This window comes from Anas platyrhynchos, chromosome 11 (assembly GCF_047663525.1).
Source record: "Anas platyrhynchos isolate ZD024472 breed Pekin duck chromosome 11, IASCAAS_PekinDuck_T2T, whole genome shotgun sequence".
Classification (NCBI taxonomy): Eukaryota; Metazoa; Chordata; class Aves; order Anseriformes; family Anatidae; genus Anas; species Anas platyrhynchos.
Genome location: NC_092597.1, coordinates 22,186,146 through 22,209,408, shown reverse-complemented (window position 1 = coordinate 22,209,408; position 23,263 = coordinate 22,186,146). Strand labels below are relative to the sequence as shown.

Here is a 23,263-nt window from a genome sequence, read left to right as displayed (position 1 = left end):
GAACAAAACAAACCTTGAAGTCCAACAACAATATCCAGAGACAGCCCCCAGCCACACATGGGTCACCACCACTCCTGTCCAGCCCAGCGTCGCTCACGGAGCACACATCTCTCTCTCTGTCGTATTCCACTTTGTTTTATTCAAACGCCAGCAGTGAAGTACAAACTGTAGTTACACAGCATTTGTTTCCTTAAAAACAGTTCTTGGTTACATAAGGCGAAACAACTTCCAAAACTAAGTTGTTCAACAGTTTTGCCTAAAACGTTTCTCCACCCCCCCCAGCTCCACTTAAAAAAGGATTAGAGTTAAAGAATTGGGAGTTAAAAGCGGTTGGTTATGTTCTTCACTCTACAAAAAGGAAAATGAGGATAAAGTTACAGGCAGATCACCAAAGATTTCGATTTGAGGTGACTAAGCATCTCTTAGAAACGTCCTCAATTCTAAAAGCAGCTTTTTCTGAACCATTAACAGGTCATTTAACCAGAAAAAAACATGAAATCCTAACAAGCATTTGTTGCATCTGGCTAAAACTGCTTTCTGTGTAGGAACACAAGTATTACAGGACCATCACCTAAAATTTACATGACAAAAATTAACGAAGAACAGGGCCAACACATCTGCAGTACCTTTCCTTACCTAAAATATCTACTAGATGGAAAAGAATGATGCAAGTTTTATTTAATTAGCGTGAATTAAAATTTTAAAAGGCCCAGTAAAACCTAAATCCGTGTATCACTGAAGGACAAAACCAAGTTGTAAGCAACAATTTTAATTCCTGGAACAAATTAAAAACATACAGGTCCTTTAGTGTTTTTTTACAAAGACTTTCCTAAAGGATTTAATTTATTTTGATGTGAAACAGAAGAGGGAGGATTGCTTGCTGTGAGACTAAAAATCAAAGACAAAACCACAAGATGCAATACTAGCATTTGAGCATATAACTTAAAAGCACTGTCATGTGAACAATCACTACTGATTACATCAAAAATATTATACATTTACTTCTTTCATCTCAACATTATAAGATAGGTTGGGCAAATACCTGGCACCAAAAAATTGATGCATGATAGTTCCAATACGTTAAACAAAATGTACTATATTAGAACATTAATATTTAAAAATTTATGCCAAGTTCTCTTCGAAACTCAGATGGCTTACCAATTCCTGGAAATCTTATTTATCCTTCTGGAAAAAATGAGCAAATTGTTAACTTCACCTTCTTTCACGGTTCTCCAGGTGACTAAAACTGACTCCTAATGGAGAGGTGAGCAATAGGATGTATTTGATATTGCATCCAAATTAACGTAACAAGCTAGTGTTACATTTAGCAAAGTCTCCCAGCAGTGTCCATAAAGTGTCCCCTAGTTTTTTTCAAAAATCCTGTTGCAAGGGCTTCCTCCCACATCACATGTAACAAGTCACTCCAGCACCCGCTGGGTGTCAAACACCAGCAGAAGTCTAACACTGACCTGAACACAACCCCGTGCGAGTCACATGAGGAGCTAGTAGTTTATTCACCCTCTACTAATTATTAAACTTGTTTTCCCATTTGTAGAGTAACATTATTGTAAAATCTAACTACTGGTAGTACCTGCATTGCTGTTTAGTTTTTAGAAAAAGCAATTCAGGTGTTGCTATATTTGCTATACATTTTAATTGAACAAATGTAATATACAATTCATATTTGAACATTATGCCATTCAAGTCCACACAATGTCCATCAAATAAATCAATGTGATGTCACAGTAAAATACACGATCTGATTTATCTAATAAGGTTCCTCATCACGTATCATATCCGAGATAGATCCAATGCTGTTAGTATCAGATTGTGAAGCCAGAGGCAAATCCTAAGGAAATAACCAAGTGCGCTTTATGCAGGAGAGCATTCTGACAGTATTTAATGGTTTGCAGCATCTGCTTGTCGAGGCCAGCCTTCTTCCTCAACTCCAGAGTCATATTCCTCTTCAGATGAATCTTTAGTGGGAGCCCTATAATTAAAATGAACTGATCAGATACTTTATAAAGTGAGGGGGAAAAAATGGAGACAGTTTCCATAGCTTGTGGTAAATATGCCACCTGTAAAGTGCCATGATGAAAAATGTTCTGACAAGCATGCCATCTGCTTAATGACCTTTTGATTTGAAAATGGTGCTTTGCACTTAAACTACTAGCATGCAATCTCATTATTGAAAAAAAATCAATCAAATCAATCAAAAAATTAAATTCAGTTAAATTTTCTGATTTATGCTGTAAATTTTAATTTTTCAGCAAACACGAGTGCTGGCGCTCTGCAAAGTAACAGAAAGCAACCATCACTGTAAGACTAACACCTTTGGCTTCCACCACTCCCTTTGAGAAATGAGGCACGCTGAGCCAAGCTTCATCAAAGACACAGATAGACACAGAGCATGCATCTCAGTGGACAAAGTCACAGAAAAGTTTCTAGCAGAGGTGGAAACCAAGCTGAAGTTTCTAAACATCATTCCTCTTTTTTTTTTTTTTTTAAGCCTGACCCATTCCCTCTCTACTCCACTGCCTGTTCACTAAAATTATTATTTTTGCCTTTAAACGTAGACTTGTCCAGTGCTTTCAGTGCTCTACAACATCATTACCATATTACAATCATTACCACATTGATTATTTTAGCTAGTGCTCAGCAAATCAATAAATGCTTCTTTTTGGCTCTCCACTACTGTAAGAGTAATGGAGGAGAAAACTGCTGCAGCCCGGAGCATGCATAAAAGTATACCTCAGTGTGGTAGAAGCTAGAAGGAAAGATTCTGCTTGAGAAACTTCAGCACATTTAAAACTTCAGATTTTTACTGTTATCTTTTGATCCTGATCATTTACTTTATTTCTACAGGCATATACACACACGCACAAGGTTTCAAGTAACTTCATGTATGTTTATTTTTTACTTTCTATTTAAAAACTGAAGAAATACAAACCCAAGGTCTCTAGGACAGAATAGGCACTAAGTCAACTGTGTACAGTATACAGATATTGGATCCTATTTAGGTTGTGTGCATGGTTTTGTGTTTATGAGTTTGTTCCTATGGCAAACATCAGGATCCCTAACTGTATTATTCATCTGTTCTCATACTCCCATTATGGTTTTACCTAATGTATCCTGGCTCTTTTTTGCCTTCTACAACATCTTTGTCAACTTCCACGCATACGATGTCAGAATTGGGCACTTCAAACATGGGCTCCAGCAACAGTTTTTCCTACAAGAAAACAGAAAAAATATTTCTGTATGCCATCATTTTCAAAAAATAAAAATAAAATATGGTTAGCGATTCTCAGGGCTAGAGGTTTTTCTTGAAGGAAGAAATCTGGATACACACATTTCTAGGAAGAGATTTATTGTATCTATTCGAGACCCCAAACCAAGTAAGGCTTTATCTGTAAATTGTTATGATTAAGGCCACATGCATGAATGAATATGGGTAGCTTCATTTACTCAAGATGAAACTTGATTTACTTACCATTATGGATCGCAGACCTCTTGCACCAGTTTTTCTGTCTAGGGCCAGTCTGGCTATAGCCTTCAATGCATCTTCAGTTACATTTAATTCACACTATATCCAGAAATATAGTAAGTTTAGTTAATTATTGCACTTATAACTCAATAGCACATTAAGAATTAAGTAATTAACAACATTTCGTTCATTTCACAAAGTCCTACCAAAAACCAAAAGAGCTTCAAGTTCCTACTCAATACTGATATTGTATATGTAAACTCCTCGTAGAACAATGGTCTCAGTAATCAATGTGCAAGTTTTTAGAGCTTATTGTCAGGTTAAATCTGGTTTGGTTGGTTGGCTGTTTTCCCCCCTCATCATCTAGCAAGATGTAGGAACAATTTCAGTCTTTAAAGCAGGGGATATACACATCTGAGTCTGTGTTATTCCTTTTCCTGCAAAGCTGCTACGTACAGTAAGATCGTTTTCTTCAGCCACAAAACACAGTATCTTTAGAGTGAGGCAGCTTTTTAATATTGTATTTTATAAAGAAGAATATTGAAAAGCTGTCAGAAGTGCAAACCTTATCCATGCTGAATAATGCCTGGTACTGGGGGACCACAGCATTTCGTGGCTCAGTAAGAATCCGTACAAGGGTTTTCTCGTCAAGGCTGTGCAGAGGAACCACAACAGGCAAACGTCCCACAAACTCAGGAATCATGCCGAATTCAATGAGATCTCTGGCTTCCACATGACGCAGCAAGCGATCCTTTTCTTCTATGTCTTCATGTGTATTGGACTCGCCACTTATATTTGCCAGATCAGCTGCTGCTGCAGCCCTTCTGCCTTTTCCGATATTAGATGGTGTCCCAAATCCTAGATACTGCAAAACAAACATGTTGTGCTTACATGAAGTTTTCTTTATGTAACTAAATCACGATGCAGGTGTATAAAAAATGGTGTGACTGATTATGTCATTTACATATTAATTTAAACTTAAGAAATTACTTTGAGTAAAATTATCTCCCTTGCACAAAATCCATTTCTCATATGTTAATACCTTACTGGGGGAATGAAATGTTAGACTGAGTAAAAAAAAAAATATACCAAATATTAGTATACAAAACAATAAAAAATGTATGATTAAGCATTTTCATAAGATGATAGCTTTTAACACCATTTACGCAAGATTTCCAACTATCTATTAAAAAAGTAAAAGCTTTTTTCTACTGACATACAAAGGTTTTCTCAGTTCCATACTTGGCACACTCCACCTGAAATATATCCTGTTATCACTGCTAGAACTAAGTGTCACTTACTCAATTTTTAAGAAACACAAGAAGCAACCACTTAAGGACGGACAGTAAGCGCACTACCAACAGTTTTGAACTTTCTTCTATTTGCATATGCTAAAAATTTCTCTGTGGAAGCAGAGACCACTGCTAGCTACTTAAGCCTACTAACAGGCTTGCTCTTTGCTACCGTTTTTAGGCTCCTTGACCTCAGGTCCTCAGATAACAGAAAGAAAACCACTGCTCTACACACAATGTTACTGGATTTACAAATACAGCAAGACCTGCAGGAGTCAGCACTGTGTGAACAGTAATCAGGATTACAATTTCAGTTCAAACGCAGCCTGATACACTCACTTTTTCATTTTTCCTCCTGCTGATAATTCTGTCAAGACCATTGAAAGCACCAGAAGCTACAAAGAGGATGTTTGTTGTGTCCACCTGCACCGTTTCTCCACGTAGCTTGCGGGAATTCTTTTCTGGAACGTTTACTATTGTGCCTTCTAGCAATTTTAACAGGCCCTAAGGAGTAGAGAAGAAATAAACAATGTTTTTTAAAAAAATGAAGTGCAGTACCATATAAAAACACATAGTATACTGTGTGTATCTTCACGGGTTTTCCTTCAAGTTTTAATTCCTTATGCCTTTATACCAATTGTAAGTGTCTAAAGAAATCAGTTCTCAGGACAGACAAAAATCTTTTAATGCAACTCCCACCCAAATGATGAGTTGCACTGAGTAATGAACTGCTTTGAGGGTTTTATCAGAAACATAAAGTGTTATCTATTCTTGCCTCTTTTATGCAACTTGCTATCTGATACTGCAAAGATGTTTTTAAACTAAAACTTTTCTGCAATACAGTCCTGAAATGCTCTTGGCTTTTTTTTTTTTTTGGAATGAAGAAAGTAAACAGGAAAGGTGACAGTTTCAAAGGTTAATAATTAAGAAACCGAAGAACTGCAACTCTACAGTCTCATGCTATCTGACATAGCAGACTTGATGGACTAAGTAAAGCCACTCCACGGAAATACTTACTTGTTGAACACCTTCTCCTCCAACATCCCGTAACTGATGAATACCGGGAACGCTGCCAATCTTATCTACTTCATCCAGAAAAACAATTCCTGCAGTTACAGAAAATGGATTGAAGGAAGGTTCTACTTTTTAACAGGCAAAAGCTTACAAGCAGGGAAGCACACGGTTTAAATGGCAATCTCTTCTACCTTCCTATTTCATACTGCAAAAATGTATGACCGGAATATATAAACAAAGCTACGAACAAGAGCAAGAACTACAAGATAAATTTAGAGTTCTTTTCAGGTTTATTATTTCTGATTTCAAAGTGGCAATCCAGGGATGTGACACAAAACCGTAAGTTACAGAAATACTGGTTATCTCCAGGTTTAGAACACCTAAGGTTAACAATCTATTCACGAACTTCAGGAAACTTAAAGGTTTACCTTGCTGAGCTTTTTCTACGTTGTAGTTGGCATCTTGCAGCAGTTTTGCAATAACAGACTCAATGTCTTCGCCAACATAGCCAGCTTGAGTCAAGGTAGTGCAGTCACAGATAGCAAAAGGTACATCTAGACATTTAGCTAGAGTCTGAGCCAGCAAGGTTTTACCTGGTAAAACAAAAACTGCATGTTAAAACTGCCATATAGTTGTTCAGAGCACGCAAACCTAAGTAGTTACCATAGGATCATTATTATTGTCATTAGACGTTGAAAATGATATCAGCATGTTCATACAATGATATAAAAGTTTTCCAATGCAGCCAGTTTTCACAAACAGTGCTTATGTCAGCAAGCTGTATTTCTGAATAAGACCAATACATACTGTACCACAAATAAGATGTCATACAATACACAAAAGAAAATCCATTGACTTGCATATATTACTCAATACGGAGTCCTTTGTGCTAAGGGTACAGTGCAATGACCCATTGCTCCTACTTTGAAGTTGGGGAGAAACAGAATTCCAATATCATTTAGTGAATATTCTCCCAAATGGTCTGCAAAACGCTATCACAACAGCACAGACACTCCCATTTCCTATGAACACAGAGGTATCATTTCTTTTAGCAACCTGTAAGTGATCTGTCCCAGGTGTGACACATCACTTTCTAACCACAGCATCTCAACTTGCCATCTAAAAAGCAGTCAAACTTTAGATGCATTTTATTTCGGCTTAGGGAAGCTTACATCTTTTTATCAGTCAGTATTCAATGGCACACAAAAAAAAAATTCCCCAAACAATATGACCAGACTTCCTTCCTTTTCAAGGCCATTTAGCTCAGCTTGATACAGTGACATGAAAGCATAAAATCCCAGTTTCGAATTTACAGTTTAGCTTTACAAAGACCAAATTGAAATAATCACAGAATAAGGAAAAAAAAATCACTCAATTCTAAGAAAAAATATTTAAAAAGTATAAATGATGCAGCTGTATACCTGATCCAGTTGGTCCAAGCAGCAAAATGTTACTTTTTTCAAGTTTTATGTCATCGTTGGGTGAATCTAGTACTTCTCCTCCCCGTTTTTCCTGAGGTATTTGCTGGTTCATTTGTTGCTGCATCGATGCTCCTAACGCATTACCATGTGGACTAATCCCAGCAATCTGCAGCAGCTCTGAAAAGAACAATAATAGTAGTGTTGAATCTCTTACAAGGTTTGTCATTAACTTAAATGCATAATAAAAGCTTTTTTAAAATTTTTTTTCTGCAAACTTCCAATTCCACCTATTTATAAAAAAAAATAAAATATTGAGCTAGGAGTACAACAGAAATTTGATGCAATTATTACAGAAACATGAGTTCCAATCATATTTTTGCATAAGTGTGTATCTACATATATGGAGAGAATTTCTAATGATACAGTGGATTGTTTAAAAAAACTGCTAGAGAAATTTTCAGTCCTCACATGAATTGACTCATTTTCATTGCAGTTTTTCTTTTTAATAAACACATAACAGGAAATAAACCCAAACCACTGATCTCTGTGACAAGAAAGTACAAGAACTGACATTTACAAAAGCAATGCAGAAGCCTACTCTCAAGACTTAAAGATTTGTCTTAGTTCAGCTGTTAAAGGCTTTGTGTTCATATGTGGATAAGGAATCTGAGCTGAATATTCTTTTTCCATAGCACTACTGTTTTAGTTGGCTTGAAGAGTAGAATTTTGAAGATTAAGAAAAGTGGTCTGAAGAGGTGTAACTGGAATTACAAACTGATCTATTCTAGACTAAGGACAGAGTTCAATAACCAGCAAGAGTTTTGGTGGACCAAAAATAAGTGATTGACATCACCTGGACAAAGAAATGGTACTGTGGTTCAAGGTGATAGTACCCCTTAAAAGTGTAGATACCCTGCAGAAAACAGGTGCAGAACTTCCCTTATTATCTACCTCACATCGTATTTTGTATGGCAGTGATATAATCACATCAGAGATTTAAGTTTAAAAAAATCTCAACATTCACTTGTTCCATTGAGGATGATTCTAATGGACAGGTGATTACTGAACCAACTTTATAAAAGGTAACTTTATATTCTACCTGCTTTCTGCCTACAATGAGATAACAAGTCTGATCCTCGTCACCTCAGTCAAAATATGCTCAATGCCACCAGTTAAGTTTAATTACAGAAGAAAAACAGATTTTTTACTTGGCATTTCTGACTAATGGTCACTAAACACTACTCTACATTAACACCAAAAGAGTACATATTGCAGAGGAGGACATGAGGAGAGAGTTCACTTACTTGTAAATCTGTACTCATCCTCCCGTCTTCTGATTTCTAATTCTAAGAGAGAGGATGAAAACAGTAATAAAAAGTAAGTTTATAAAAGCTTATAAATTCTCCACCTCTTGCCCTCTTCTGAATACATTTCCTAACTGTGTATGAAGGTATTTCTAACACAAAATCCCCATGTGAATTAGTTTTTATTGCTGTCAAATTTAGCCCCAAAGTCAACTTGCATGCTTGTAAAATGACAGCCAGCTATCTACTACTAAAAACATTTACAGGCTATTACCTCTAACTAGATTTTTGTTTACATTTATAGGAGGAAAAAAATGCTATAATACAACTTCATGTTGAAAAGACTTCCTTAAACTCACGCATTTATAGCTGAGTGTTACTAAATAAGATTGGTAATACTTTGAGATACATTCAGTTATAAACATTCACTGCCAGCCTCTTTGGGTGCACACCATTTTATCTTCTGTGGAGGATCAGAAACTTTCCTATGCCAGGTACAAGACTGCTCTCCTACCACTAACAGAACAGGTTTTCCCCCCCAATTAATTATTTCTTTCAGTAAATTCAGAAAAGAACAAGATTTGTTTGCTTAGCGTACTATTAATTGGAATATGGAACAAAACACCTTAAGAAAAAATATCAAGGTACACTTTGAATCAGAGACAGCAACTTAATCCTACTTCTAAAAATAAATTAGATCAACATAGCTACACACTTAGCCAGCAGCAAAAGTACTGCCAAGAGTAGCTCAAACTACACCTGCTAGATATCGAACAATACTATGGTGACCAACAGATGCTGCCAACAACAGGCAAGTTTAGAAAGGCAGCAATTCATCAAATCCACTATGCAAAATATTGTCTTTGTGATCTGCATTGTTGCTTGCAGATTAAGCCATTAAGCAGTAAAGGAGATTAGAAAGAAAACTTTAGGAGGCTCACGTTATAAACTTAAAGGAAAACACCTCCTAACACGTGCCAGTAAAAAAGTGTTATATATTTTATTGTTTACCCTATGTAATAGGTAGATAATACCCATGGCATCATAAACCTGCTGGATTACAATTTAAATAAATCACAGAAGTTCACACACAGTGAAGTTCAAGTTTAATAGATTTTTTTTTAATAATTTCAGTTACTGAATACCCAGTGTCAAGGTAAAACTGTATGTTTCTCAGGTGAGATTTTCTGAACTTACTGATGCAGTATGTGTTTATCCCACTTTACTTTGTTCCGGCAGTGAAAACAGACTGGTCCACTTTTGGGCTATACTCTCTGAATGCAGTGAATCTGCATATATAGGGGTTTCTGAAAATGTTGTGTTCTACCTAATGACATTCAAGTCTATCAAACATCATTTTAGGGGCCTTCAGCATTTCCTTTGGGAAACATGACTAAACGAAAATCTGATGATCTGGATGACAGATAAACTACTACTATTAGAGATCCAAAAATATAAGTTATGGAACTGAAAGGGTGAATTTGATTTGACCAGAAGAATACCAAACATCAGACAAACCTCTTGGTGTTAAAGAAGTCTGCTTTTCAACTTCAGCCTGCTGTCTCAGGTTAGCTGGAATATTATTGTAGATCCTCTTGTAATGATTATACACAGCTACCGAAAGCACCTTCTTGGCAAAACACTGACCAACAACATATTTGTCGAGGTAGTTATAAATCTGAAAGACGACTCAGTATTAGTAACATTTCTAAACAACCTTGTAGCAAGAAAAAGTAGTAGATTGTGACAAAGCTAGGACTTTACAGGATGTTCAAAAATTAAACTTGAGTGTTGCTTTATTTTGTGAAGGTGTGCAAAGATTCTGGCAAACATTCTGAAATCCTGATAACTAAGCAAAGCTGAACCCTGTGGTTTTGGGATAAAACAGGATATAAGCACAAGCTCTAACCCCCAAAGTTGGACTAAACAGTTCTGACTTATTTCAGTCTGTAACAAAACCTGGAGAACGTTACAGAACAGAGAAATAGAAAACCAATATTTAAAACACAAAATAGATTCCTGTTGATAGGGTTACTAGAAAACGTGGGACTTATATAACTAGATTGTGTCTGCAAGTTCTCTTCTACTAATATTTGAAACCATTGTCCTTTTCTTTTGCAAATTTGGGTGAAACAGAAATTTCAAGTATAGTTAAGTTCTTACAAGAGGCCTATCCAGGAGCCACATGCAGCTTTAGAAACAATTGCAGTCCACTGGGAACTGCAGAACACAGTAAGCTCCCTCTCCTCCTTCTGGAAGGAGGAAACCAAGTGACTTAATGTGGAGGCAGCAGTAGGCAGGTTGCAGCCACACACCATCTAGCCTCAAATCTCACCCAGAAAGAGGCCACACAAAAGGTTTTGCAACTACGGAAAGAAGCTGCCAATATCAGGGTGTAGAAAATAAGGTCAGAGCAGGAAATTAAAGATACCATGGTTGGCAAGGACTGAGGTTGCCTCAGGGTCACAAGGCCAAAATTAAGGTATTGCACCTCAGTCACAGGACAAAGCCAGAGGAAAACAAGCCCAACTACTTTTATGGGATCTACTTATTCCTTTATCAGCGGTCTGCTGCATCACAAAGCTCTAAAAGGTTTAATCTTGAACTAATCGCCTTTATTGTTTGTTGCTGTGTCACAGCAGACCATTGCACACGATGCAGATTAAGAAGAAAAGTCTTCCAGCATGATGTAACATAGGGAAACATCAGGGTGGCATTAAGAACTGTACCTTTTTCGGTGGAGGAGGTGGCTTCTGCTGGAATGCCAATTTCACAGCTTCTGCTGCTGACTCGGGCTCTTTAATGATGCTCTTTTTTGTGTCTGCCTCTGACAGCACAACAAAAAAATGGTGACACTTCTCACACTTCACAAAACGAGTGGAAGCTGCAGAAAAAAGCAAAATGAAACGGTAAGAGAAATTTTTCAGTATTCACTCAGTTGCCTGAGTTTTAGTACACAGGACAAGCACCTGTACAGTCAACTCTGTTCACACACTTTCCCTTTGCTTTTAAAGCTTCTAAGGCGAACAATTTGTGAACTAAGAAATTTGCCAGAAGGAATGCAATTTGCCCAAAGTCACAATGCAGGACGGCTACCAAACAAGGGGCTGGAAAGCAAAAACTATTTTGTACTTTTCCAGGAGCGCTAAGCTTGGTAGAGGAAACTCTTCACCTCAGAGAGATGCAAAATTAACGAGGGCTTCTAACTATGCAGGAAGTGCTAATAGCTCAAACCTGCAGGCAAAAATGTTGTGGTTAGAGCCAGGCTATTCTACAGTGTGGGAAAGCAATCTGCGATATAAATCTCAAAGGCAGCATGCAGCAGGTTCAGGGAAAGGCAGCTCCTGGTGTCTGCATTCCTCTGGCTGCGTGATGCTCCGGAGCGTGCTTGAATTGGTCACCTAAGCCCAGGACATGGAGTGCAGCATCACACACCAAGAGCCAGCTATGGTATGCAGCAGGTGGTCAGGACTTGGAGAATTTGCTTATTTATTTTTGTTGTCAAGAACAGAACACATTTCTTTCAAAATCCAAACGCTCCTACTGCTGACTTTGTGAATCACTTCTCAAGAAGCAAGGACTGCAAAGGCTGGTTTCAAAACTCGCAAACTAGAACTTGCACTACGTTATTTCTTTGGGAAAACCCAAGTTGAAATAATCTAAAATAAAGAAAAAATAAGTTTATAGTCTGAAATGGATCTTTTCTAACAATATTGCTATATTCTGTCACATAGAAACTGAGTGCAACAAGACTGATTAAAACTAAATATATTAGAAAATTTATTAAATTAATAGTAAAGGAAATGTAGCAAAACAACCGCATGAAGAACTTCAATGACAGAACTTCTGAACTCTTAAAAATCTTTTAGTAAATGGCTTGTAGAGTCTTGTACCAGCTGAGTTACTAACAGCCTCTAGCAATAAACTAGCTGCTTATTTATAGCTTGGTTTTGCCTTCCATATAGCTGGCATCAGCATTTTACTTTTTTAATACTGAATACGGATTATGGCTGAATAAATAAGACTAACAGATTATTTAATACTGCAGCATGTAATACTGTGACCACCACAGCTTTATTAGCTCTGCTCCAAAGAAAATTTGTAAAACAGCTGGAAAATTCTCCTGGCAACACTACACATCGGTGTTATCTGCCTGACGGGACTGCAGTGGAGAACTGCTTGCACACATTTGTCTCATAGAGCTATTCGTTAGTCAGAGCATCACATGAAAATACTCAGAAGACCCCTGGTATCCTTACTGGCTACAGCGCCACGAGGCTGTTGTCCTTCCCTAGGCAATGCTAACAGCTTTTTTAGGATGCAATAGCCATGAGAATACTTGCCCCCCTTTACAGATCTACAGGGATGGTGAAAAAGAAAATAAACAGCGGGTTATAAGAATTTTATGCATTCGTAAAACATCGATCAATGAAAAAAATCACTGTGCAGAGTATATTTGTATCAATTACTCCAAGCAGCACACAGTAAAGTTATAAAAGAACTTTCTGATTTTCAGCAGGACCAACAGGGTCAATAGTTAGAGAAACTTTGATGTATGGGCTGCCCCTGACAAATTTCATAACTTATTACCAAAACAACTGAGAAACCAGCCAGTTTCTACCATTTACATAGCATCTTAGAAACAAGTATCAATGAGTTTTAACAGAACTCCTACTGTTGGCCAAAAATTTTGAGATTCTGCTCCAAAATCGAAGGAAACCAAGTTCAAGTACTGCTATCTTCCCAGAAGTGAACACTCAATATTTCAAGCAACTTTTCTATTCTTAAATTACTGGCACGTTTTCATATGTCGTGTTACCAGACACATAAAAACACGGAAAAGAGCTTTCAGGTCAAATCAGCTCAGCATCATTAATATATCTGCAAATATGTACGACATAGTCAAAGAAGCAAGTGCTGGTTTTGATTCAGACAACATTACTGTAGCATGCCAGAGGCTGCGTTTGTATAGAGATTTCTAAAGTCCCCACAAGCTGACTTTGCCAAAGTGAAATGCTGGGCTTCCACAACACGCACAGGAAGTCAAAACAAGAGGAGGATTAATCTTGAAAACACTTGTAGGGCTGTGACAATGGCCTACCGAACTGATGAGGTAAAATGACATCAGGAAAAAAGAGCAGGGAAGCGTGTAGCCTGTTAGGTACCTGCAGTAGCAGGGAAGTTTTGCTTTTGAGGATGGGAACTAAAGGCATCAGCTGGAGACAGCAAAAGCAGTGCCTCGTTAAGGCTTATGTGAAGCAGCTTTAAAGCTATTGGATTTCACTGCATCTGAGGCTCACATCTTAGTTCACTGATCACAAAACACACCTTGCATAGTTCCACAAACCAAAACAATACAGGAACTGCTGCAGAAATATGGCAAAGGTGTATTTATTAAAATGTTTCATTCTTCCTCAGTAAGTAATTACTGGAAAACCATAGCCAAAAAAATTCCTCATGCAAGATTTGTCCACTCCATGGTTAACTGCAAACTAATTCACTAATAAATGTGGCTTTTATTCAGTATTTTCTTTCCCTACTCCTCTCAAAATGACTAAAACTCTAATATTTAAAAATCAAAACAAATGCTAATTCCTTATTTTTCTTTGGCTTTTGACATTTAGGGCTCCACAGTTCTGTAATTCAAACCAGAACTGGATGAAATCATCATTTTTGCTAAGTAAGCAACAAATGTTTAACTGAAAATCAAGTTACAACATGTGCAATAGAACTTGCAACCCATTCATTTCAGAACTTAATTTTTCCTTTTTTTTAACATCTGTATTTTTAAGAGACTTAAACGCAGCCCTTTTGTTTTCCAACTGCTTTATATTCTTTGATTTGGCTGGGAAGCAGTGTACTCAAAGTGACAGACCAAGCCAGAAAGAAACACATCCAGAGAAAACTTGACTATGACTCAGAGGAATTTCTGAGAAATTAGAGCAAATGAAGAAAATAAAATTGAAAACAAAGATTTTAAGTTAACAATTAATAGAGTGAGAAAGTCCACTCCACTCCGTTATTGAGTGTCACTGAGCTTAGTTTGAACAGACTTTAAATTAAGGCTGTAAAATCCTGAAGTCTCAGAATAGAGCACGCAAGGATGAGAGAAGCCGTTATGTTCAATTATTCACTAGCAGACTTCTTCATATTTTGACTTTCAAGCTTCTGATAAATTTGACCAGTTTCAACGTTACCTGTGCCGTTCTGATGCCACGATTCAAGTGACATATTGCTACTTTTGAAGCTGAGACTGTATTAACCAGACATTTTCTCCCATGGTATTAGTATGAGTAAGTTTTCTTCGTATGACAGTTTTTAGGCACGCCTAAAGATTCCTAGTGCTAATGTAAACATACTAAATTGAATCTCAGCCGTATAGGGACCCAGTGACTGTTCTACTCCAGGGAAATGCTTGAATGGTATTTGCAGATAAAAGCACGACCTCCACTGATGCGTTCTCTGCACTTGTTGAAGTGAGACAGTTTCAGAATGACTCTGTCTACCCATGAATCACCTCGCAGGAAGGTAAATCAGGTTAAAATTACTTCCACTGCTTTCAACCACACGTAGTCCAGGAAGAGACCAGTGCATAGAACATCCCAGAGGATTATATTTCTATATTTCTAGTTACATTAGCGGGTGTTACGTTATTCAGAAGTGCTTGTTGTCTACAGCTTCAAATAAAGACTTACAAAAAAAAAAAAAAAGTAGCTACTGATGACTGATCCTTTTATTTAAGCATACTGTTACTACAGATTTGTCTTGTGATTCACGGTGCCCAATCATTTTAATAATATGTTTTGGACAGGTAGCAGAATACAAGCACACCTGCTCATTTCCACCAACTACGATATTAACAACCATTAAACAAGCTTATGCTGTCCTGCTCTTAAGCTTCTCAGTGCACAAGCCTGATTATGGCCTGATACTTCCTCCTTGAGCCCCACCAACTGACAGGGGACATTTGCTTTCTGACAGCTTTGTTCTAGGCTGCTCTCATTAGTACTGAAATACGGAGAAATGTCAGTGTGTATGGTAGAACCTAAAGGTGCATAAATGCGTAACTGGCATTAATTTGGGCTGTACTTCAACAAAAGCCTGCTACCGCTGCTGGACATCGGGCATCTGATACGTTTTGGATTTTCCATTTGGGCTTTGTTTCCTATTTGGAATATAGTATGAATCTGATTTTGCCATAAATAGAACATCAGAGGAAGCCATCTGTCATATACTAATTTCTCTGCTGTGTAAGCATTTTGGTTACAGTACATGCAGGATTAGTCTGACTTATTTAGCAAGGAAAGGAAACATTACATTACAGACACTGACATATGTAATAGACAAAAAAATATTAGTAAAGTAGCAATGCTTACATAAGCATCTCTTCCTCTGCATAAAGTGTAACAAGCCATTATAAAAATGCATATTTACAGTCGCTGTCCAAATATTACCACCATGTTCTGCTCCACCATATCATAGGAAATTACTCAAACATATCAACAGAGGCAATACTTGCTTACACCAATGCGGCCAGATTGTCCTTTTTAGTCTATGTAGAACTTCAAATAATTATAGAATGTGTTTTTAAAAATTTAGCTATCAGGACTGTGTTAGATCATTAATATAACTACATGTGCAGCTGTTTATAAAGCAAAGTATCCATCAAAACTTACAGACAAAGGTCTCCACGTGCGTGCACAAGTCACCACACTTCGGGCAGCGCAGCTGGTTCCCTCCTTTCCCAGAACTTCCAGAGCTTGACTTTTTACCACCCCCCTCACCGACGGACTTCTAAAAAAAGATTTCCAGACAATTAGCTCCAAACAGTGGAGCTGTTACGTTAGGCATTTAGCAGTGTGTTTATGGAAGCCAGTAGTGTGAATATTGTAATACCTGAACGACAAAGTAAGTATTGTCAGGACAACACCACAACACAAACATTCTGAAGTGTCTGCACATCTGCATTTCCCCATTCTACCAATTCTGGATGCTCACAGAAGAGGCATCCCATATCTACATTAAAACTGTTTAATTTGCACTGGAACTAACAAGCTAAACCGTGTCAGGAATGTTTTAATAGTACATTCCGACACAGCTTATTTTAACCCCACAGAAGAAAACAAATCATACTTATGGAAAGTAATTTCATTATCACAGCCGTGTTTATTCTAAGTGTGCCTAATGTCACAACTCTCTGCATGTCCTTGACAGATGTAGCTATGCTGGCAGATGGCTGTAGGGCAGATCTGACCTATAAAACAAGCATCTCAGACATCGTTTGGAAAAATTCTCTTCTGACTTCTAAGGCAGAGTTCCCTGACAGAGTCCTACTTGTCTTTCTCCACATTATGCTGCTTAGTGGTGTCTACAGTTAACATTTGTTGTATCTGTATTTGTTTTGTGCCTTTATACCTTGACTAGTAGCAAAAGCTATTATGTTTCAGGAAACATGCAAGATTTCTTCCCTCTTCCAAGATACTTCCCCGTATTATTTTTTTTTTAACCTTACTTGCCCACTTGTTTCTCAAGCACAAAACACTAAAACTCTTTGGAAAGTGCCTCAGATGTGATGACGTGTCATACCGAGGCAGAAGCTATCACCTCAGTTCTCAAAATCTTGTTTGCTGACTGAAGAGCAATTTTATTCTCAGGTAATCATTTATCTGAAGAAGCTGTTGATTAACCTTAATTATAGAGAAAGACTAGGATGGAAATGGATTAAAATTTACCAGCAAGAATAAAGGTGGTGTCCTCACAAAGTTGTCAGCACTGATTTGGTAGTTGTATTTAAGACAACAAAAACATTTAAAACTGTACCTACTTTTAAAAGCCTATGGGGGAATAGCAGACTTGAAGAACAGTTGTGATTACTACTCTCTCCTGAGCTCCTAAAAACTGTTGTGAATGTATGATGTTCTACCAAGTTCAAGTGTCCCTTTATGGTAGGTAAAAAGATTAATAAAACTGGGAAAAGCATTATGGAACGGTTCTATAGTTTGCTGACAAACTCAATACATTTTTTTCTTTGCTGTCAGCTGCAGCAATTTGGATTGGAAGTGCCAAGTGTTAGCAGAATTTCGAGATTCTGATTTTAAGTAAGGAAGGAGCTACTAAAAACATTTAGGAAACATTTTCAAGAAAGAAAAGAAAAACATGAATGCATGGAGATTACCTTGCTTCCTTCTCCAGAGCTGTCCTTGCTTGCGCCATCCTTTGAAGCAAAATACGCTGGTGTTTCTGAAAAGTTTCTAAGAGGAATTCGTTTGAGGGAACAAGTTTCAAAAGTCCCAAGCTTTCCTAAAACAGGGACGCGTGTACGACCGCAAGTAATACCTACAAATGAAAACATGAAAGTAAAAATATTAATTTCATCAACCGTTACACTGTAAGAACATTCTGGCTGATATCACTGTCAGATAACAGAACTACCTTGTTAGCACCTGGCCAAAAAGCATTCTGGCTATGACTACATATACAGAACTTACATAACTTCAATATACTGCTTTATATTTTCATCCAAGTCTTTAGGGAAATCACGAAGAAAACCCCAAACCAGTGTTTTCCTTACATGCAATCTGTTCAAAATGTAGTATTTACCTATAAGGACCCAAATTTTGGAAAGTCAATTAAAAATACCCTAGTTCTAACCTTGATGTCACCAAACCCCAGAACTGATTTACATGAAATAGAGCTCAAAAGTTGCAGCAGCAGAACTCAACTCTGAACACCCAAATTTCTGTTATCCAAAATAAATCCACGTGACGACCTGTATTTCATTAAATGTTGCCTGGATCATCCAAAAATGACCTGAAAGTACTTTCATGTCCTCTAATATCAGGCATGGTTTCACTGCATCATGGGACTGGGAATATCCCGCTTGTGAACCAGCTCCTCAGAACAATGAACACTCAACACCTAGCACCATGAAATAATTCCAACACTGAAGTGAAAAAAGATCAATGAAATGCTCCCTCATCAAGGGAAAGTTACAAAGAAGTTTCTCAGAGACACAGAGCACACGTCCAGACTTGGCTTTCACTTGTGAACTCTACTGAAAACTAATTTCCAGGAATCTGAAGCAATGCTTGACAAAAAAACAAGTTGTTCTGAGGAAAATTAAAAGGTAGAATTGCATTTGGAACACACTGACTCTTTGCAGACAGGCACAAGTGAATTCAGCATAACCTTACCTTTGTTGAAACAGCTTATTGCCAACAGGAATAAAGCCTAATTGAGAAACTAACGGGCGTGTAAGATTACATTTCATGGCTAGGTATGATGTGAATCAGCAGATGTCATGCCTGTGATTGCAACATCTCTCAACGTAAACAGACGAGTCTGGAATCTGTATCTTTTATCTTTCTTTCATTCAAACTGCCACATTTCTTACTTGCTTTATGCGCTTGACAGGAGCTCCTTGCTTGCTATCAACAGAAGAGCTATCTAGCAAAAATGATAATTAAAAACTTGTTATTCAGACTTGTTTTTTCATCTGCTAAATCAGAAGTGCCAGAATTCTACAGAAAACCCCCAAAAGTCTTCTAAAAAGAAATAAAACAATAAAAATTGCAAGAGAAATACAGTTAATTTTCAATGGAAGAGCTAAGAATGACTAGAAGACAATAAATAAAAAAGAAATAAAGAAGCAAAGCACTACAGACAAGCCCAAATTGACTGTGAAAACTCCCTCAGACTTCTACCAGGTCATAACCAGGAATACAGGGTCAAATGAGTTGAAGTTATTTATTACGATATATGCTGCTTAAGATACCTGAACTTAAGGATAATTTGAGGTTATTAATTGTGTCTGTAAATTAGTCAGGGATGTCTAATGATCAGCATATTTTCCAATTTTAAACTCTGCCGAGTGCCACACCACACGGGTAAACACCTTAGATTACAACACAGGAGAACCATGGCTTGCTCCATGCCAGAAGTAATCTTAAAATACGGGTTCATTTTCACAAGCTGTTGTGTCCTGTTGACTGAATACGCCCAGAGAGCTCCAAGGATCTGGAGTGCTAAATTTACTTGTCAGTACAGAACAAACTGTGGCGAGCATTCAAGATGTTATAGTGTTCTGCAGTAATTCCCTGTCTTGGGGGTTCAGTCCTCACAAACGGTGCCTTTACAGGGATTTGTGTCACCATTTCTAAAGGGAACTGGGACAGGACCTCTAAATTAAAGAGGGGAAAAGAAGAAATACTTCCCTGAGTGAAAAACAACATCCCAACTCTCCTGCTGCAAGGAGACACCAAACATTTTACTACTAAGCACTGTGTAAGTACCAAAGATGGCTAATTTTAATAGAATGACACAGAAAATGCCCTGAAAACTTTATGAGATGACCTATGAAGCTTCACAAGTGTCCAGGCCGGTAGGTGCCATGTTACCTACTGTGCCACTATCGATCCGAAGGCTGCAGTTGTGCGACTTCACCTCCAGCGTTTGACAGGCTGCTGGCAGCAGACCCGGGCTAGTCAGCAACGCATGTGCTGCTCTTAAGCTCTCTCTCGTTCCTCTTACGAAAGCCTGAGTGGGTCAGCCTTTAGGGAACAGCATTAAACTCACCCTGCCACATCTGCTGAACTCCAGAGGGTACGGAGAGGCTAAGCCAGAAGAAAAAATATTATTGCTACATCAGCTTTAGGCACGGGGATGAGGCTTTCATGTTTGGCCAACCTAGGAGTGACTTTTCTGGTGTGTTTTTTTTTTTTTTGGACAACTTCACTGTACAGCTGAAGAATGAAGTAGGAAGAAAGTTATCGCAACGGCTTGCTTGCATAATTGAGCCCAGAGGCAAATTTTCGAAAGCCATCCCAGCCCCACGCCTGGCAACTTCCAGCGACTGATAGGTACCGGGGAGTGTTCAGGCAGAGCAGCTGGCTGGCGCGGCAGTATCTCCTCAAACACACGAGCTGCACTCAGGGTTTGGCTGTTTTTTTTTTGAAACACAGCTTAAAGAACACGCAGTAAACCTACGAATTTTGGTAGCAGCAGTGTTTTCTATCCAGGGCATTCAGGTTAGCAGGTTATGATAAAATGGGAGTTCCTTTATGCAATGTCAACCTTAAATTGACAGCTGAGGAAAGAAATACTGACTTTTGGGCCAAGCCTCAAATATTTTGAGAGAATCTGTTGCCCAAAGATGTCAGAGGGAGACTGACAAAAGAGGTCTCCCCTCTCAGTGAGGCAACACCCCACCATCAGACCAGACCCATCAACTGTATCGCAAGATAGGATCTCTTCTAACAACCAAAATGCACCAAAATAACTTCAAAAATAAATTCTACAGAAAGCTCATGTAAAAATCTTATTGTCCCATAACTGTGTTTTAGTCTCATTTGTTCTTGTAAACATCCCTTTGAAATCTTAGGTCTGACTAAAAAATACAAAATCTATTAAGAAAAATAAATGACACAAACAAACAAACAAAAAAACAGTTCCAAAGTTAAATTCTGAACGTTGCCTGTTTTAAAGGACTTGTCCAAACCCTTTCAGCACGGGTGATGTCAGAGATGCCGATAAAAAATCACCTGCAAGGAGTTGCCTCACCTCCTGAAGGCAATAAATCTTCTCCCCTGCCTGGTCAGGCCCCTCCCGAGGGTTTGATCATTCAAAAACTTGTTGCAGAGGTGGCAGCAGGAAAAATTCCCCCCCCCAACTCTGGGGTGGTCTGCCTTTGGCTACAAGAAGCCTACAGCCTGTCAGTGCTCACGACACACAGAAACATGACAGAAAAGGTAAAACGAGGAGGAAAGCAGCAAGCCTCCTCCTGCTTTCCCAGCCTCACCTCTCTATTAAGTTGCTCACAACTATTTTTGGCCGACTGAGCGCAGGTTTTTTGTGAGAAATCCTTCAAGTTGAGGCTGAAAACAACCCATCCAGCTGCATTTCGCAGCCCCACAGCGCGACCCGCGCCCACAAAACCCCTTTCGGAGGCATGCTGCGCGCTGCCACCCCACAGAAACACCCCACGGAGAGCCCCTTTCCCCCACAGCCCCCGCCCAGGCCGCCGGGACGGGATTCATGAGGTAAAAAACATCCAGAAAAGGGGCAGAGGGCTCCGATGGCGGCCGGGCTGGTCTGCGGGGAGGAGGCCCGAGCTGAGAGGAGGAGGAGGGAGGGGAGGAAGGGGAGGCTGAGGAAGGGGTTACCTCTCCGCGCAGAGCCCAGCAGCCGCGCGGCGGCGGCGCAGCAGTGGCAGGCGGACATTATCGCTCGGCTGAGGTGAGGTGAGACGAGGCCCGGCCCGGCCTGGCCTAGCCCGGCCCGGCCGCTCCCCACCCCCCCCTGCCGAGGCCTGGCCCTGGCTGGCGGCGCCGCTGCCGCCCGCCCCGTAAACACCCCCCCCACCCCCCCTTCTCCTCCTCCTCCCTCCCGGCGCCGCCTCGCTGACGGCAGTCACCGCGCCGAGCGTTCTGCCCCCCCCCCCTCACACACACACTCCGTGGACTACAGCTCCCAGCGGGCAGCGCGCGGGGCGCCGCGCGGAACGCCGTGCTGAGGGCCGCGCGGGGGCTTCTGGGAAATGTAGTCCTGGGGGAAGAGTGAAGCGCCCAGTTGCCCGTGGCGCGGTGCATTGTGGGGTATGTAGTCCGGGCGCCTCCCCTCCACACAGCAATTCCAGGCAGTTCCGAACTGCTAATTTTAGAGAAATAATCCAACTTTCCTCTCTTCTGACAAGTTTTCCTTTTTACTCTATGTTACTCAGAAATACACACAATTTATGTGTGATTTTCACCAACGCCTGGTCAAAACCCAGCTGGGACTAGACATCTTTTTTTTTTCATGCAATGAAAGATAATTTTTGTAATGTTAATCTTTTATTTATTTATTTGGTTTCAAATCTTAAATGCAATGCGACAAGAATGCTTCCTGTAAATCTCAGAAGTGTAAATCTCAAGCATATCCTCTAGGCACAGCTCACACAGAATACACGTGCAACTGATGGGTTTGTGTAGGTCTTCCAGCTCACCTTCAGCTCCTATCCGCTGTGTGCTGATTAAATGGAATTAATTGATCCCAACAGTTAATTTTAGTAATGACTCGGAGACAGGAATACATTACCTGACAGCAATTAACTTGAGTTGCCCTGAAGCGAATGCCAAAGGCCACTCTAACAGCGGATAATCTGCACCACAATGCACGACTGTACACAGGATGATCGCTGAATGCCATTTTTAACTTCTGCTGAAGTCTAGACAGTTTTTAATCCCTGTAAAATACAGGTTTAACACTACCACCTACCGCCAGGCAGCTGCCGTTCTGATTTTAATCTGTATTAAATCCAGCGCTGTGTTTCGTTTGCAGAGCTTTTTCAGGGAGCTGGGCAGGAATAGCAGGTTAGGCTCAAGGACACGCTGAAACGCACTGATAAAAGCTGTTTGTCTTGCAATCACAAACCACGACAGCATAGAGGAGAGGAGCGTTGCCTCCAGCAGGTATCAGATCCAGCGTGCTGCTGCGGATAAAGGTTTGTTACCTGGTTCACGGAGCATTCGGACCACTAACAGCACCAGGATGGCGATCTCAGCCAGCCCCTCTGAACTTGAAAACACCTGAAAGCCCTGAAAATAGATCAGTCAAATGATGCTTAGGAAGGATGATTTGAATGAAAAATTTCCCCAGCTCCTAGCTTTAGCAGCTCAAATTTCTTTATATATGGAAAATGGGCAGTGCTATTGCACTTTCTAACAGCCTGTTATTTAAACTTATAATATTTATAATCTAAAAATTATAAAT

At 39.3% G+C, this 23,263-nt stretch overlaps 1 protein-coding gene across 2 annotated transcripts; it reads right to left on the bottom strand.

Moving 5' to 3' along the window:
• Positions 1-119: 119 nt before the first annotated feature.
• CLPX (caseinolytic mitochondrial matrix peptidase chaperone subunit X) lies at positions 120-21,868 on the bottom strand. 2 transcript variants are annotated; one of them, XM_038184950.2, is made up of 14 exons: positions 21,676-21,868; positions 17,691-17,851; positions 16,192-16,309; positions 11,245-11,399; positions 10,034-10,193; positions 8,516-8,557; positions 7,212-7,388; positions 6,219-6,383; positions 5,794-5,882; positions 5,116-5,280; positions 4,050-4,349; positions 3,491-3,583; positions 3,123-3,229; positions 120-1,990 (listed from the first exon to the last, which is right to left on the bottom strand). In XM_038184950.2, exons 1-14 carry the CDS (start codon positions 21,731-21,733, stop codon positions 1,900-1,902), a joined length of 1,881 nt encoding a protein of 626 aa, XP_038040878.1. In that variant the 5' UTR covers positions 21,734-21,868; the 3' UTR covers positions 120-1,899. The 2 variants fall into 2 exon arrangements, with proteins under 2 accessions (XP_038040878.1, XP_038040879.1); XM_038184951.2 differs by lacking the exon at positions 8,516-8,557.
• Between the last annotated feature and the right edge of the window lie 1,395 nt (positions 21,869-23,263).

What these genes read in the sequence shown, in the direction of transcription:
- CLPX (XM_038184950.2), bottom strand. Translation starts at nt 21,733, where the DNA reads ATGTCCGCCTGCCACTGCTGCGCCGCCGCCGCGCGGCTGCTGGGCTCT. An exon ending in GCTCTGGAGAAGGAAGCAAG is followed by an intron (nt 16,310 to 17,690) that starts GTAATCTCCATG and finishes ATCTTTTTTTAG; the next exon opens with AAGTCCGTCGGTGAGGGGGG. An exon ending in GCACGTGGAGACCTTTGTCT is followed by an intron (nt 11,400 to 16,191) that starts GTAAGTTTTGAT and finishes TTTTTTCTGCAG; the next exon opens with CTTCCACTCGTTTTGTGAAG.